Source organism: Phallusia mammillata, chromosome 3 (assembly GCF_965637545.1).
Source record: "Phallusia mammillata chromosome 3, kaPhaMamm4.hap1.1, whole genome shotgun sequence".
NCBI classification, from domain to species: domain Eukaryota; kingdom Metazoa; phylum Chordata; class Ascidiacea; order Phlebobranchia; family Ascidiidae; genus Phallusia; species Phallusia mammillata.
This window is the reverse complement of record NC_137254.1, coordinates 23,333,756-23,350,956: the sequence shown is the minus strand read 5'-3', so window position 1 is coordinate 23,350,956 and position 17,201 is coordinate 23,333,756. Positions and strand designations below refer to the sequence as shown.

At 35.1% G+C, this 17,201-nt stretch overlaps 1 protein-coding gene across 1 annotated transcript; it reads left to right on the top strand.

The window, feature by feature from the left end:
* Positions 1-923: 923 nt before the first annotated feature.
* Positions 924-15,969, top strand: LOC145217883 (protein transport protein Sec24C-like). Its single transcript, XM_080085255.1, has 23 exons — positions 924-1,217; positions 1,837-2,009; positions 2,651-2,811; positions 3,093-3,199; positions 3,258-3,495; positions 3,943-4,028; positions 4,232-4,337; positions 4,444-4,520; positions 4,952-5,140; positions 5,559-5,675; positions 6,282-6,485; positions 7,509-7,606; positions 7,733-7,841; positions 8,168-8,284; positions 8,814-8,968; positions 9,444-9,556; positions 9,860-10,005; positions 10,408-10,553; positions 11,043-11,211; positions 11,726-11,848; positions 12,381-12,572; positions 13,552-13,641; positions 14,242-15,969. The coding sequence occupies exons 1-23, from the start codon at positions 1,041-1,043 to the stop codon at positions 14,380-14,382; spliced, it is 3,234 nt and encodes a 1,077-aa protein (XP_079941381.1). The 5' UTR covers positions 924-1,040; the 3' UTR covers positions 14,383-15,969.
* The last annotated feature ends 1,232 nt before the right edge of the window (positions 15,970-17,201 follow it).

Below are 17,201 nucleotides of genomic sequence, written 5' to 3'. Positions count from 1 at the left end.
ACGTTTAGCATTTATTTAGTAAGAATGTAGATGTTCTAATACACCGGTTCTTAATCTTTTTTCTCCACACCCCCCTAAGATGTTTGTCCGACACTTCACGTCCCCTCTGAAAGAGGCAGAAAACGACTGTCTTTCTTTAGTGGAAAATGTGCCCAAAGTTTCATACACTTGCACCAATGGGACTCCCCAGCCTATGTCGAAACAGATGAACTAATTACTTTGCCAGTATTTCATTATTTAAAATTTGTGTTACGTCATAAAGGTATTGCGTCATAATATATTCCGTTCTTTTTGTAACTCGTTAGTTGTTTGCTTACAAACAATGCACTCCACTTGCAAAATACAGATTAAATTTGTTTATTTCTATTTAGACTCAAGCCTCTCTTGGAAATGTCTAACAACTTCGAAATAAAACAAATAATGGATCGCTAACGATATAGTTGTGTAATTTCAATTTCGATATAGTTGTGCTATTTTAATGGTTAAAAACGTTACTAATTTGGTGTGTAAAAAGTAAAAGATGATCATGGTCGTTTTTATTACGGACGTCTGCTGCAGATGTGCTTCGAGACTACTAATTTCCATTCATACCTGACGTGGCATAACTGCTCTGCTCAGCTGATTCATGTTGTCAAGTTAATTGTTGGAGTACCGTCAGCGTGGCTTTCCAAAACGTAACTGTTTTTGCGTTGTAATTTGCTGCACGTTTATTATTTACTGAGTACGAGACTATTATAAAAGGTGACTGTTGAGGCTGTCACAAGAGTGACCAATTAAATGTTATGTGGTAGTTTAAAACCTTATTTTGCGTGCAAAAAATAGAAAAGCAAGCAGAACTTGAAAAAACAAAGTTAACAAACTGAAAAGCATTTTAGCCACTTCATTGAAGTTTTATTGCAGGCTCTAAAAAGAACGCTAAGTGTATTTTATTCGTATTATTACAGATTTGTTTTGAAACTGAAATTGTGTCATAATGATATAAACTTAAAAAAGAAGACTTTGGGAACAAACACTGCAACTGTACGCCTTAAGTTTTAAAAATGATGCAACCACAACCTCCACAAGGGGCTTATCCCCAGGGTAATCAAACAAACCAGTATGCAGGTCAACATCAAGGCAATGTACAGCAGTCTACGGCATCAAATTACAATCATATGCAGCAACCACCACCCCCTGCTAATCAACCCATGTACAATGGAGCAGCGAGTGTAACTTATGTAGGTTTTTAAGTTTTCATTAACCATCTGCAAGAAAATATGAGCCTAAATTTCTTTTGTTTTTTAAGGAGAATATTTACAACAGTGCATTGTGTATCAAACTTTTTGTGCTTTTATAAAATTTGTTTTTGAAGTCAGAAACTGTCATTGTGTTGTATGTAATTCAGCTCTAGTTATTGTTTAATGTATAAAACACATGTATGCTTGAGATTTAGCATGTGTAAGACGTAACATTTCAGTGGGTAACAGTTAGTAAGATTGTTAGGTTTAGCCCAAAACATATTTTGGCCAAGTAAAATGTCCCTCTGCTTTGTTCTACTATGGTTGTTGCTTTTAAACTTTTGATGTCATTTTCACTTATCCTTTTTAGTCTCTTTACTCAAGTTTCCCTGAACCTAATAGGTGATTTATTTTAATTCAGCATGACCGCAACTGACGAAGTTTGAAAAGGATAATAACGGGATTTTAGGAAACTCTCACAAGAATGTGCGATAAAATACATATCTCATTATAAATATACATTATTGAAGCATTAGTTTCTTTCCTTGTAAATAAACATGTACCAAACAAACAATTATGTATTACACCATTCATAAAATGTATCATATTTCCTGTTCAGGCTCACGGAGGTGGTTTGCAGACAACAAAGCAAATGCCACCAGCTACCAGTGGAAGTTTGCCATCAAGACAACCTGCTGTCTCTACCATGAATGGGTACCATCAAAACGCATTGCCAAATCAAGGCTATCAAAATCAATATCAACAACAACCTCCTCCAATTAGCTATAACCAGTAAGTGAATACCAATTGTATTCACTTGCTGTAGTAGTTGTAAACTTGCAAATAGTTGTTTTGTGTATCTTTTGCCAAAAAGATCATTTTTAATTACTATGACATTTGCACAGTTATCTGTATCTAGTACATTTTAGCAATTACTTGAATAACAGAGCTTAATTAGGTGGCTTTGTAGATCATTGCGTTTGTACACTGTACACATTTAACAGTGAAAGTTAAATGAATCATTTCTTTTAATGTATACAACTAAACTAAAATTTGATGATTGTCCACTTTAATAAAGACAATTAACAAACCTTGAAAATGTGCATGAAAGTGCCTAATCAACATGACTTGCAAAATCAACACAGCATCTGTAGTAATATATAATTATATTTTTAACAATTGCAAGTGTGGTGTTTTGCTTTTTGAGGCAATTTGTGTCTTATACATATATATGAGACTTTATTAAAACAATTTGTGTTGCAATGTAGATATGAAACTTAATAGAAACCTGCATGCATGGCATAGCAGCAGTGGCTTGTGTCTTAAAATGTAATTTCAAATGCATCGTAATTTTATGCAATTGCAAATCAAAAATTAACAACAAACTGTGCATCCTATTCACTCATGTTAAACCTTATGTTGCTTTTTTATAGACAAGTTTCATCTGCACCTTCAGGACCAGGATCTTATCAACCTGGGTATCAGGGTCATCCCCAGCAAAAACCCAATTATGGTCCACCCCCTCCAGTGGCTGCGGGTGGGGGTTACCGACCCCCACCTTCTAATGTAGCCCCTCCACCAAGCATTTCACAAGGTATGCAATCATATGACTATGAATTGTTTAAGCTATTGCTGTCAGGCAAAATATCAAGTTTATAGAGCTCTTCGTGCAAATGTCATTTTATTCTGAGGTTTCGACATCCAAAATAGGCGGTTTTCATCAAGGTAAATAACACTAAATGTGTCTAGTCGCAATATGTAGCCAAAAATGCATTTGCCAGGAGAGCTCTATAAACTTGATGTGACTAATAAGTTGTTTTGCTATGAACGTATATTGTGTTCAATTGCATTTTTAGCCGAACTTATTATGTTTAGCTGCCCAACCAATGGCAACAAGTGCATCTCCTATGCAGCCACCTGTACAGCAAATGCAAAACATGAGCATGAACAATCAAATGACAACCCAACAAAACTACTATCCTGTAAGTAAATTGTTTTGGTAGCTTTTTGCCATTGGATTTCATGTGGGTATTTATTCAGCCCCAGCCAGGCCAACCACCGTCAGGGCCCCAGGGTATGCCTCCTAGACCCCAGGGTATGCCACCCGGGCCCCAAGGAATGCCACCCGGGCCCCAAGGAATGCCACCAGGGCCCCAAGGAATGCCACCAGGGCCTCAAGGAATGCCACCTGGACCTCAGGGTATGCCCCAAAGGCCACAAGGAATGGCCCCACCTCCATCAGCTGGTCAACCCCAGCCTGGTTATCCTAATCAACCAGGTTTGTTGTTTGTCCTGTTTTTGACATCTAGATTTTGTATGTTTTTCTTCTTTTTTGTGTGTAACATGGGTTGGTTTGAAGAAAGACCATTGTAAGTTAGAGGTCTGAAGTTTTGTTTCAGAATTTATTATTCCTGATGACCTATTGTTTAACTTACAGGCCTTTTAATTGTTTAACTTTATTTGAGTAAAGACATAATTTAGTTTTGGATGGTGTTAAGTCCATGCTCATAATTGAAAAAGCTGGAATCATCCAGTCCGTTGCTTGGTGGATGAAGACTAAAAAGCCTTATAGCAATAGATGCATCTAGTGTTATGTTCATATTTTACTTTTACATAATTTTAGCCATGACAGAATACATTTCATATGTGTGTCTGAATTATTTGACAATAATGCCATTGGTATCATGTTTTTTGTGCTAGATCTTAAAATGAACATGATTTTTAGGACCAGGAATGCATCCTTACCCCAACCAAGCTGCTCCAGCTCCAGCAAAACGTTTAGACCCTGATGCAATGCCGAGTCCTATCCAGGTAACCAATGTGGTTGTTTTACAGCAAATTGCTGAATACATTTGTTTGTTAAAACATCTTTACTGTTCTGCAGTGTTGTTTAAAGATTAGACTGCTCAATTGTAACATGCCAGTATTATAACATTTACAAGTTATTGTTTATTTGTCAGTAGAAAGTATTCTGTTGAAAAACAAAGTATGTACAGATATGCTGTGTGTTGTAGGTTATAGAAGATGATAAAACAAGCAGAGGAGGGGAGGTGTTTCGCACTGAAGGAAGGGGATTGGTGCCTCCATTAATCACGACTCCATTTACAGTGGAAGATTTGGGTAAGAACTCATCTCTGTGTGTCTACTGCAGATAGTTCTTGTTTAAAGTACTTTGTATTAGTGCTGGGCAACTATGATCTGTTTTCAAAATGTATTTTTTGTATAGGGAGTGCCAGTCCAAGGTTTGTACGATGCGCAACTTATAACCTACCTGGAACAGCTGATATGGCAAAGAATTGCCAGGTAAAATTTGACCAAGTTATAGTACAATGATAATGTAACTGTATACCAGCATGTACAACCAATGTTTTGTCACCAGCTCCGTTGACAACACATTTTAAGCCAAACAGTGTGGACTGTCTGCAGTTGAAATAAGACTTTAATATAACGGCCCAAATAGACATAAAACAACATTTGTTTCTCACCTTTTTATTAATTTTTTATCTGACTCAAGTGGTTATAAACGGGTGTAACTGATGTGGCCGCTCCTATCACTGATAATGACATAATTTCGAAACATTTATATCAAAAGCAAGTTACTTTTTACATGTATTTGGGCTGTTATCTTTCTTATTATGGACAAATCTGTGCATTGTGTTCCAAAATGAGTCCTTTTTTTAATACAAAGTTTAGTTTTTTAAAGGTGTATGTCAATGTACTTTTCATGCTTTCAGGTTCCAATGAGCATCCACATTAAACCAATGGCTAATTTACCAGAAGGAGAAGCCCCACCCTTGCTTGTTGATCATGGGCAAAATGGACCAATTAGGTGCAAGCGTTGCAAAGCCTACATGTGTCCACAGTTTAACTTCATTGACGGTGGAAGACGATTTCAATGTGTCATGTGCAATGCTATAACTGAGGTATGATTTATGCTTCTACAAATTTTACTGCTGTATATAACACTGTCTTGTTTGCACCACACTGTACATCTAGTGCAGGGTGAAACTGCCTTAATTTTTACCAGGACCTAATTAAGATACTAAGCATTTGTAGCAACGAAGAGTTTGAAGAAATAAAAAGTTTGAAATGCTGTTGATGGAACAAACTTGCTATCGTTAAACACAAACAGTTGGGTAATAAGTTTGGCAGCCACTGGTTTAGGTTAGGTATAAAAAATTGATTACTAGACTTTTTGTATGATAGTCTATGATTTCTCATAGAAACCCTACCTAAAAAAAATTGGAAACTATTCATTTGAAAACATGAAAAAGATTTAGGTACTATTGTGTCGTTTGATATTTTTGATAATGGCCAAAAAATAATATGCTTGTTTTTTAGACGCCGCATGATTACTTTGAACATCTTGATCATATGAACATGCGACAAGACAAATTTAGAAGACCGGAGCTGTGTCGTGCTTCATATGAGTTTATTGCAACTAAGGACTATTGTAGAGTAAGTGGAAATGTTACTCTTGCATGATTCACCATGTCCTATTTTTAAAGAACTTATGGTGTTTGTTTTTGGTGTGCTTGGATAAGTATAATACAGTGTTGTTTACATGTTCACTGGGTTGAGTTAAGAACGTTTCCCTTGGGGTACACCAAAACAGTGGTTCTCAACCTTTCGTATGTAGACCACTAGTTGTACGCCAGAGCGTTTCACTAAAACAGTGGTAGAAGTGCAGCTTTCTATTGTACTTTATTCAAATCAAAAGTTGCAAATCAACTGACCTAACCGTCTTAGATTTAGGAATCTTTATTAGGTATCGGTGACCTTGTTGATTTCAGAAAAGAGCTATTGTATAGTCAAGAAAAAGGCCTATCTCTACGTTAACCCATTCAAACAGGACTTAGGGGTATGGAGCTCAAGAAAAAGTCATAAAGTGGTTCACCATAAATAAAAGGTTGAGAACCACTGCACTAAAACAATCATCAAGTACTAAAAACGTGAAAGGGCACACATGATGGGTAATGGGTGGCTGAATGCACATCACAGACATATTCTTAAGGGATTTGCTTTATAATTTAAAAAATTAACCCTTAAAATACATTTTCACAGGATGATAAATTTCCACCACCACCAGCTTTCATATTTGCAATTGACGTTTCATACAATGCCATAAAATCTGGATATGTTGAACTGCTATGTCGTCAACTCCAATCCTTACTTGACACTTTGCCAAGAGAAGAAGACCAAACCCAATCAAGTGTAAAAGTTGGATTCTTTACCTACAGCAATGTTCTTCATTTCTACAATTTAAATGTAGGTTAATATCGGTATTTATCTTTGCTTTATTTTTTCTGTCTAATGCTGGTTTGTTCCATGCATTTGCGTCAAGAAAAAGTGCTTTAAACTCATTCAGATTTACACACATTTCAGTCATTTATCCAAAATTGATCCTTTCAAAGTTTGACCCTGGATGACACAGCGGTTCACCCACAGGCCCCTAAAATGTGAAATTTTAAAAACGCCTAGTGGAATGAGTTTTTGTGGCTTTTTATGTTTGTCTTGGTAGTACACTATGCTTTAAAATTCAAACCAATAGTTCCTAATCTCAGACCGGCTGATCCCCAGCTAAGTGGTCCCTAATAGACAAACATGTTATAATCTGTGTATGGCATTGCAATAATTAGTTAATTATCCACCACTGCTACAATTTATTTTAATGAAATTGCCTTTAGGGGGGGCAATTATTTCATGTTTTGCTTTATATGTCCACAGTGCACATTCATTATGATATTATTTCCTTTACTTTACACCTCTCTTAAGATTGCCAAAAATTGTGTCAAATCCTGGCCTTTATCATAGCTTGACCTAATTAACAACATTGGAGACTGTTTGTTGACCTTTGCACAGTTTAGTTCACACTTCGCACTATTTGCCTGCCCCCATTTAATTACATGCACAACAGCAAATCAATTTGAGCCTTCAAGGCACAAAATAACTCCAATGTGTTTTTTTCCAATGCCATGCTACATTCAGTACATATACACAATAGGTAAAATGGACATGGGCTGTTTTTTTCTCGACTATATTTCAGGCCTAAGATAAATATTTGTTTTAGCATAAAGATTCTTGGACATAACAGAAATAAAAAAGATTAAAATCAAATTGGAGTTAAAAAATATTTTTGTGGCCTCTAACTGTTTAAGTATATAATATAGGGGTTTAGTCCCTTAAAATGGAAACCGTTTTAAAGATGTACGCACATGCAATGTGATGTAAGGGTATTTTGTGTTTCTTCCTGCCCATAATAAATTAATGTTTGTTACTTTTTTGTTTTAGAGTTCACTTGCACAACCACAGATGATGGTAGTTTCGGATGTAAATGATGTTTTTGTGCCATTGCAAGACGGTTTCCTAGTAAATCTACATGAATCAAGGTATGTGTCCCAATTGATTTACCAATGTAATATAAAAGTAGCCAAACATACATATTCAGATAATAATAGAGCATTTTAAAGGTACAGTTACAGTATATATAATTCGAATTTTTTTCCTTTTTATAGACATGTTATAAACAGCCTTTTGGATCAAATTCCTGACATGTTCAGAGATACACGAGAAACTGAGCTTGTTTTTGCACCAGTTATTCAAGCTGCAGTTCAGGCCTTAAAGGTAAACACAAATGTTGTTTTTTTATTAGGGGTTGGTCTGATAAATGTCAGCGTTCTATTTAAGAGCTTATGATCCTTTTCAATATCAAGTGTAATAAATACTTAAAAATATTTTATTCAAACGGTTGAAATGGTTAACAAAAAAAAAAAAAAAAACAGTACTTAGTACTACAACAGTTGTTGCTTGATTGTAGCTATTATATTGAACTGCTGTTTAAGATAATGTATTTTATGTCCGAAATTTTGCTAAATGATCTATGAAAAGCATTTTTTTCTCTTTTGAGGAATCAAGTGTATTCATATTATTGTGAAACTTGTTTTTTTTAGTCTGCACGTTGTGCTGGCAAATTATTCATGTTTCACACTAGTCTACCTATTGGTGACGCTCCAGGAAAACTAAAGAATAGAGATGATAGGAAACTGATTGGCACTGACAAAGAAAAGGTTTGAATTGTTTTCAATATGGTTTAGATGTGCTACTTTTAAACTGTTAGCTAACATTACCAGGCCATAGGCTATTTAATTTGTAATGTATTAATATATGTTATATGCAAACTAAAATTTGTCACAACAGAAAAACGATGTGTACCTCAATCAAATAACTGTAGCAGACGAGTTATAGGCCTAAAATAAAAAAAATACAAATAAAGTTTTTAGCAGGTAATCTTGAACTAAAGACAAATTCCTTTTTACTCTTTTCCAAAAAGGTCCATACACGACTGTTAAAAACCCTAGTTGCAATGGTGGGATTCCACCGGTTCTATAGAACCATTTCACGAAATTTTATAAGACTAGTGAACTGGTTAGCATTACTGGTTACTGTCAATGGAATTTTTGTAACAGGATCGACTGGTCTGAAATATATGACTTTTGTGATAGAACCGACTAACAAAAATTTGAATCCCACCACTGCCTAGATGCCCAAGAAAGGCTTACCTGACAGATAAATCTAAACACTAAAAATTTATTTCAGGTGCTGTTCTCTCCTGCAAGTAACTTTTATGAGAAACTTGCAAAAGAATGTGTTTCCCAATCGTGCTGCGTTGATTTGTTTCTGTTTCCAACTCAATATGTGGATATTGCAACTCTCAGTCAAGTCCCACAACTTACTGGTGGTCAAATTTACAAGTAATTTGATTTTTGTTCACTTTGTCATTATTTGATAAGTCCATGATACATAACAACAGCAAGATTTTGAAAACAAACACTTTTTTGTAGTTCATACAAGCCAGGATTTTATATGATTTGTGCTTATGTGTTGAATTAGTTATAGAAGTTCAATGTATTTACCTGTTTTACAAATAGATTATAACTTAATAGTCCCACACGGCCACACTCAATGCTTTACAGTCAACAAATAGCATTCAAAAGTAGGCTATTGTTTACACCTACTACTTTAGTGGGGACGTTTTGTTAAGTGTCCACGAAAGATATGTCCTATAAATAATTTACTTTTTTGCATTGTTTGATTAAAACAGTTCTATGCTATAAATTTATAAGCCATAAATTAGTTAAGGCTAACATATATAGCTAGCCCCTGTTAGTGTGACAAGCAAGTGATTAAGTGTGACAAGCAAGTGACAAATTGTGACCTTTTTTACAGTTACAAGTTTTTCCGACCTGAGGTTGATGGTGAAAGATTTATCAAGGATCTGGCTCATGACTTGCAGCGTGACATTGTCTTTGATGCCATCATGAGAGTCAGAACCAGCACAGGTATTTTCTTTAGTCCATATAAGACATTTATGTTTACCATAAAGAACTTTTATATAATTTTCCCAGTATTATGGTTCCCAAACAGTTTAAATAATGTTTTTGTGAAAATACATTTATTATTTTTGTGAAAATACATTTGTACCAGGAGTGTCATATTCATGTCTTTGTCACCAAGAAACAGGGCTAGTTAAATTTCACTTTTTTTGTGGTCCAAATGTTAAATTAACTTAGCCCCCTTCTATAGAGCCTTGGCTTGTTCAATTATCACTGTTTGTTATAAGAAATATGATTTGTACGTTGCAGGAATAAGGCCTGTGGAATTTATTGGGTCTCTATACATGAGCAATACAACAGATGTTGAGCTCGCTGCTATCGACTGCGACAAGTCTATTACAATTGAGTTGAAACATGACGATAAAATCAATGAGGAATTTGGTGCTTACTTGCAGGTAAGATTTTGGCTCACCTTTTAACTGGGTTTACATCAAATCAAATAAATTTGGGCTTTAAAATTGTGCCTTCCTTTTGCAAACCAAAGCGGGAAAATGTCTTTATAGATGTTTTTTACAAATTTTACAAATACTGTTTAATGTGTCCCATGTTTTTACAGAAATATGTAAAATAATGTTTTGTCAAAAACTAAAAAAATGTTGTTTAATTTCCGTAGGGACCATAAAACTATAGCCATACCACTTGTTTCAAAATTTGTGTGGTTAGTTGCATAATCTGGTTATGACAAAAAAAAGCTTGGCAAATTGGTAATACCATTAACTGCTTTAGATTGCGCTTTTTTCTATAACCGTAATTGCACACAAATCTTTTTTCAAATCCTCGAAATGTTTTTTCCTTAGATTGCACTACTTTATACATCTGTGGGAGGCCATCGGAAACTCAGACTTCACAACCTTAACTTAAGTGTGTGCACTCAGTTGAGTGACATGTACAGGAGCTGTGAGACCGATGTACTCATGAACACCTTGGTTAAAAAAGCAGTCAAGTAAGCAGTTGTGTTTACATATGTTTAATCATCACTGGAATGAGGAACTTTTTACACCTCAATTAAAAGTTGGCCAAATTTTAAACAATAACAGTATTATAGTGAACATAAACAGAAAAAAAAATTATCCAGAATTTTGGTGGCAAAATTTCTAAATGAGCATTAACTTATAAAAAATGTCTTTAAAAAAAACACAAAGCGCACTGGGTTGCGATACACATAAATAGCTTATTGTTAAAGAATAATGTAAAGGAATTTCTTTTACAAGTGAAAGTTTTTATTACATCTTGCAATATTTACAAAAAATTTTACAGTAGCATTTTTCCTCTCATTACATGATTTACAATATTTACCACAATACATGTTGTGACGTAATATAAAGCAAATGCGGAAATATAAAAGGCAGTATTAAATAACATTTGCATTACAATGTGGAGTTTTCTGTTTACTGTACATTGTTTTCACACACGCCTCTTGTTAAAACAACAGGGCTGGACTTCAAACATCTGGTAGCAAAATTCGCGAGGACCTCATCAGCCAGTCGACGGTTGCCTTAGCAACATACCGAAAACACTGCGCTGCCCCTTCATCCCCAGGCCAGTTGATTCTTCCTGAATGTATGAAGCTTGTCCCTGTGTATCTCAACTGTCTGTTGAAGGTTTGTGAAACTTTTAATTTTGTCTGACTCCAACTAAAAACAAAGCCGTTATAATTCCCTTGCAAATTATTTCTTTTTTTTACAAAATTGATCAAAAGTTAGGGTGCCAAACATATCATGTTTCTGACTAAATATATAAAAATGTGTAACTCCATTGATCATGTAGTTTAATACTGACTCCAAACCCCTGATGTGTATATTGATAGACCCATTCCTTCACAAACTACAAGATGTTGTTTACGCAGAATGCCATTTGTCAATAAAATATTACTATGTTGGTTTGCCCAGGCTTTATAAACTGTTTCTCCTAAATCATTAGGTGCAACTACCAATTTAATATGTAAGCTATTACTACCAGGCATAGTATCAAGTCTTCTGGCAAACAAAAGTATTTTTATTCTGACCTATTTCTATCAATTTAATTTAAATTTCTATCAATTTAGTTTAAACACTTATTTTAGTGCAAGTGCACTGCACCAAGACTTCTCTTTGCTAAATCAAACATATTTTACAGAATGATGCAATTCATTCGTCAACGGATATTTCCACTGACGATCGTGCCTATCTCCGTCAACTCATTCTGTCTATGGATGTGACTGAAACACAAGTTTTCCTTTATCCAAGACTTCTACCAGTGGTAAGTTAAAATAAATAAACCGAAACTTAACATGGATATTCTATTTACCAGGCTTGAAAAGTTAGCTTATTTAGAAATAGCAAAAGCCTAGTCTGACAGCTTGGCAAAAACAAAAGCTGATTATGCTGTTTGTTGTAGTCTTAAAATTTTGCTGATTTCAATATTACAGTGTGTATGCTACTTGTTTTTGTGATGATTATGTCAGCAAAAGGCATGCAGTGATAAAAATAGATAATATTTTTGACAAAATGTGCTGATCAAAAGGTAGAGAAAATATTTTTGTTCACTGTAAAACCAAAAGCATGTAAAATTGACTACAATGAGTTGATCAAAATTGCTGATTTTCTATGTTAGCTTTGTTAGATTAATGATATAACACCATTAAAACAAAAATAGATGGTTTGAAAACTTAAATTTAACAAACATTTTACATGTCTATTATACAAACCAATATCTACATTAGTACACACTAAATTGATTTGCCTTCTGAATAAATAATTAACTATCTTACTAAATATTCCTTTATCTTCAGTTGTTCAGAACACCAGCACATGATGGTTTGCCAGCTGCTGTGCGATGTTCAGAGGAGCGACTCAAGGAAAATGAAGTTTATATTCTTGAAAATGGGATTAGTTTGTTTTTGTGGGTCGGACAGGCTGTTGATTCAGTTTGGATTCAAAATGTCTTTGGGGTTCAAAGTGCTGGACAAATTGATATTGACCTGGTGAGCAAGACTAAAATAATTCATTTCCCTGACAGGAATTACATTTTAATTAAGAAACACTAGATATAGCTTTGAAAAATCTTACATATATGTATAAAATAAACATTAAACCATGGTTAATCTGTACCCGTTTGGACCAAAAAAATGTCTAGATTAGATCCGGATTAACAGATGTTGATAAGTCTTTCCATATTACAAATCATTTGTACCTCAAATTTTGTTGGAATTAGGCAAAGATCCTTATTAACGAATTACCATTTAACCAAGGTTCACTGTACATATGCATATGTATGTCAGGGGTGGGCAACCTTTGTTACTGTAGGGCCAATTATAAATGTCAAAATTGGATCGAGGGCCGCACACGTGCATCACACAAAGTGATTTTTGTTTCTTACCAAATATGCTTAACTACAAGTATAATTCGTATTTGATCATAGCCACATTTTGCCAGGTCGCAAAAAACTAGCATCAGGTGCATTATTCAGCTCAAAAATATGTAATAATTGGAATCGTTTGCCAGTACTTTTGTAATCCAGGCGTCTTTGCAGGCCGCACAAGCTTTAATGAAGGGCCTGATGTATGTATTTAACCAACATATTTGTAGTTTAACCCATAGTTTTTTGGCATTTAACATTTGTCATTGGTGGTAACAACAGACAGTAGAATGCTTTGAATAAAATGTATTTCCTATTTATTATGTTAAAGTTAGGGAAACGTGGACAAATTAAACAAGTGTGTCTAACAATATTCCAAGCCAAGTGAAACAGACATAAGTTTAATGTGTTTAATTCATCCCAAGAAAACAGATCCAAAATGCGTACTCTTATCTTTCATAAAACTTAACTCAAAAGCTATATTCCATTACAACTAATCATGGGCTAAAAAGGCAATTGGCTTTTAAAAGGATTCCATCACAGCTTGTCTACACATTATTTCAGGAAGCAATTACCCAATTAACCAGCATATGTTTAATTTACAGGGAAGCCTTATGGTATTTGATAATGATGACTCTCGCCATGTAAGAAACATGGTTGATATCATTCAATCACAAAGAACACGACAAATGAAGGTCAGTCTGTTTTACAGTTTATTGTTTTGTGTCGTGAATAGATGGGACTGTACAGTTGACCTAGCAAAGTTTTTCCTTCTTTGCACTCTTTAGTAATGGTACTGTGATTTCATGCACTCTTAAAATTAATTTAATAATGAGCATGATTTTTTTGACTGGTTTATCAATGCAAAACTTAAGCGTTAAGCTAAAAAAACTTTCCAACACTTTTTTTCAAAAGATGAAAAGTATATTGACATGCTGCTATGTACCATATTTCTTTTTAAGTTGCATGGTTAGTGTCGGAAACAATTGTTTATAATAGTCTGTGTTGTTACATGTTAAAAATATTTGACAACAAATGTACCCAACAAAACATATGCACACATATATTATGGACAACCAAAAAAAGTCAATTCAATCTAAATGCAGGAGCGTATAAATGTTATTAACATGACATTGAAATTTAAGCTACCCTCAATAACAAGCAGTTTAAACTGCAGGATAAAAATACTATAAGTAACGGTTTAAAATTGAATAATTCAGCCCATTTAAAAGATATTACCATTTTCTACATTATTCAAATAGAATCACTAAATGGTGTTTTTTTATTTTTTGCAGTTGACCATAATTCGTCAACGGGACAAACTAGAGCCGTGGTTCAAACATTTCTTAGTTGAAGATCGAGGCGCAGGGACAGCCGCCTCCTACGTTGATTTTCTGTGTCACATGCATAAAGAAATAAGGACCTTGCTCAGTTGAAGTCCCGACACCGTGCGGCGACGATGCCGGTAATTTGCACTCCGCCGGGGGGCGCCGTAGAGCCGAACGTCGGCTTTCGGTCTGTTTTATCTTTTGAAGCTGAACTTACTGTTTTTTTACATATATATACAACGCTGCATGCTTTGCGTTTTTTTCTCTCGGCTTAACGATTTGAATGAAAATTCGGTGCAGATTCAACTACAACTAATATACCTAATTCAATTACAGTAAACCTCGGTTTAACCGGATTCGGTTCATCCGGATCTTCGCCTAATTCGGATAATTTTTTGGACCAAGCGGGCCTGGATTAACCGAAGTTTACTGTGTGTCTATTTATGGCTAGGGTAAAAAAATCTTTGGAAAGCGTGTCACTTACCTTTTCTTGCAAATATATATATAAGACTTGTTAGTCAATAATAGCAGATTCGATAATTTAATGTCTGCTGTGACGTAGGCTTGTATTGGGTGTCACGCTTGAATGATTAAGTATTTGGGGGGACAGGTCGTACAGTTGTGCAATAACGTTTTGTGAAACAACGCTAAAAAGCAATTGCTTACATACTTTTTGGAGGCATTGCAAACTTGATCTAGGCTGCTTACATACTATTTTCACAAGTATCAATTTCAAGTCTTTAATTTATAACTTCGGTTGGACACTTAAAACTACATTTGTCGCGTTGAGTTGGGTCGGTACAGTGTATTTAAGTTAGAAAGTTAGAAATTTTTTGCAACAAAGGTATAATGTCACATGTCGGGTGCCATAAAAACTGAATACTTGAGTGCCTTGCCTCATCTCAACAATCTAAATTAACCAAAAAACATATGTATATCCTTTAGCTTGTTTAAAGCAACATGCTAATACTACATTTTACGCAGCGTTTTCACGCACTAAGACAAAGCATTGTTTTTTTGTCACTAGCAAAAGTTGTACATACGTCTTGATAGACTAGACATATTTATTGCGTTACCATTTATTTCTGCTGGCCGAAAAACCCTAACAGCTTTTTCTACCTTTTACAACTTGCCAAAAATTCGTTGTCCATTAACATAAAATTCCATTCGGATTTTAGCATGCCTGTAAGTAAAGGCAAACAAATTGTCAAAATGCTTAAATTTGAATTATTCCAGCTGTACATTGCTAATTAATGCAAAAACTTACACTAAGACAACTAACGATTTTTTGAGTATTTTTAAACACTATGCTTTGCGGGTTATTGATGACCCTTTGCTTGCAATTTTATGTACAGCTTTTCCCTATAACTTTGCAATACAAGTCTCTTTTTTTATTCTCTCTCCATTCGCGCTACGGTGTCTAGAAAATTGGTGGTGATTTCCCGGATGTAGAACTAGGTGTGTCGTTGTTTAAGGGAGTTTAGTAATTTATGATTTCTATGTTTGCGCGGGAAATCAGACAAAAGATCCATGTAGACCCGTTATTCGTGTGGTTGTTCAGCGCCGAACTAATTCCTAAGGATGGCAATTTTTACCCGTTGCTTTTTTGGCCTACCGCCTTTCGTGTACAGTTTCTTTTCCTGTTTTGCCGTTTTTCGTCAATTCTGACACAATAAACGTAATGGAACGGAAAAACTGAGCTTTTGAACAAAGAACAGTCCTGAATTCACGCCTGTACGGAATTACACTAACAAGTGAATTAAAGTTCGGGCATTTGCCCCTAAAATGTACAGTTTTCTCAAATAGGTATACCATCACGTTAAGAAAATGGAATTGAACCCAAAATGAATTTTTTTTTTCGAATTACCTTCAAAGTTACATTCACATTGCAATTATTTATAAACTTCAACCGGTTTATAGGTACAGGCTCATAATTATTCCGATAAATACAGAGAGGGTATAAATTCATACTAATTGCAAGGGTATAGTAAGTTCGATATATTTTGACAAGCGTACCAAATGACCTACATACTGTAACAATAATAATCGTAGTTGTTAAAGTTTTGTCAATAACATGGCATTAATCGTTGTGACGTTCGTGCAAAACGGGCCAATTGTCTACTCACAAAAGATCATTAACTGTCTTTATCGACGAAACCGACGGCGCAGTGACTTATCATAGCAATTGACGTTTATTCCCTTGGTGGCGCAGAGGTGCCGACGAACCACTTAATAATTAATACCCGGCCCGCCTGGGCAGGAACTTGGCCGAATGGTCCGGCGCGCTTGACCCACATTCAGACATTAAAATTCTGATCGGCATTCATCCCCGGGGTGTCCTGGGTTCGAACCCCGCGAAAAAATACATTAACAAACGCCTATCACTCAAATCTGTTCTGTCTGGAATCTTGTAAGCATTGGCATGTTAGTAATCAGGAGTACGCAAATACTTTTTGGCGCGACCCTAAAAAAATTGCTCCAAATTATCGCGACCCAAGCATTTTGTTAGCATGTAAGTTTGTGGAAAATACTAAGCAACTAGATAACAATACTAAGACTGCTATTATGCTTTTGTCAGTTGCTATTTTCTTGCACAAAATACAGCGAAACTCAGCACATAAAACAGTAGGTAAACGAACGTATTTATTCAGCAAAATGGTAACAGAAAAGCATGACTGCTTGCGGAGGTACGCTTAACTTATTGCATTGTTACTTAGACTGCCTGTAACAGTTACGTAGTCATATGTAACAATGCAATAATAATTTGGTTGAAAAAGCTGAAAGTTCACAAATACTAAAGATGCCATGCTTATTCATGGAAATTTTAAAATATTTTGCGACCCAGACTGGAAGGTCTCGCGACCCACTATTTGCGGTCCCCTGTGTTAGTTAACCACACAAAAAACAATAACTGTGGTATTCACTAT

Coding starts and splice junctions, on each gene's coding strand:
- LOC145217883 (XM_080085255.1), top strand. CDS start 1,041: ATGATGCAACCACAACCTCCACAAGGGGCTTATCCCCAGGGTAATCAA. Junction 6,486..7,508: donor TTCATTTCTACAATTTAAAT/GTAGGTTAATAT, acceptor TTTTTGTTTTAG/AGTTCACTTGCACAACCACA. Junction 7,842..8,167: donor CTGCAGTTCAGGCCTTAAAG/GTAAACACAAAT, acceptor TGTTTTTTTTAG/TCTGCACGTTGTGCTGGCAA.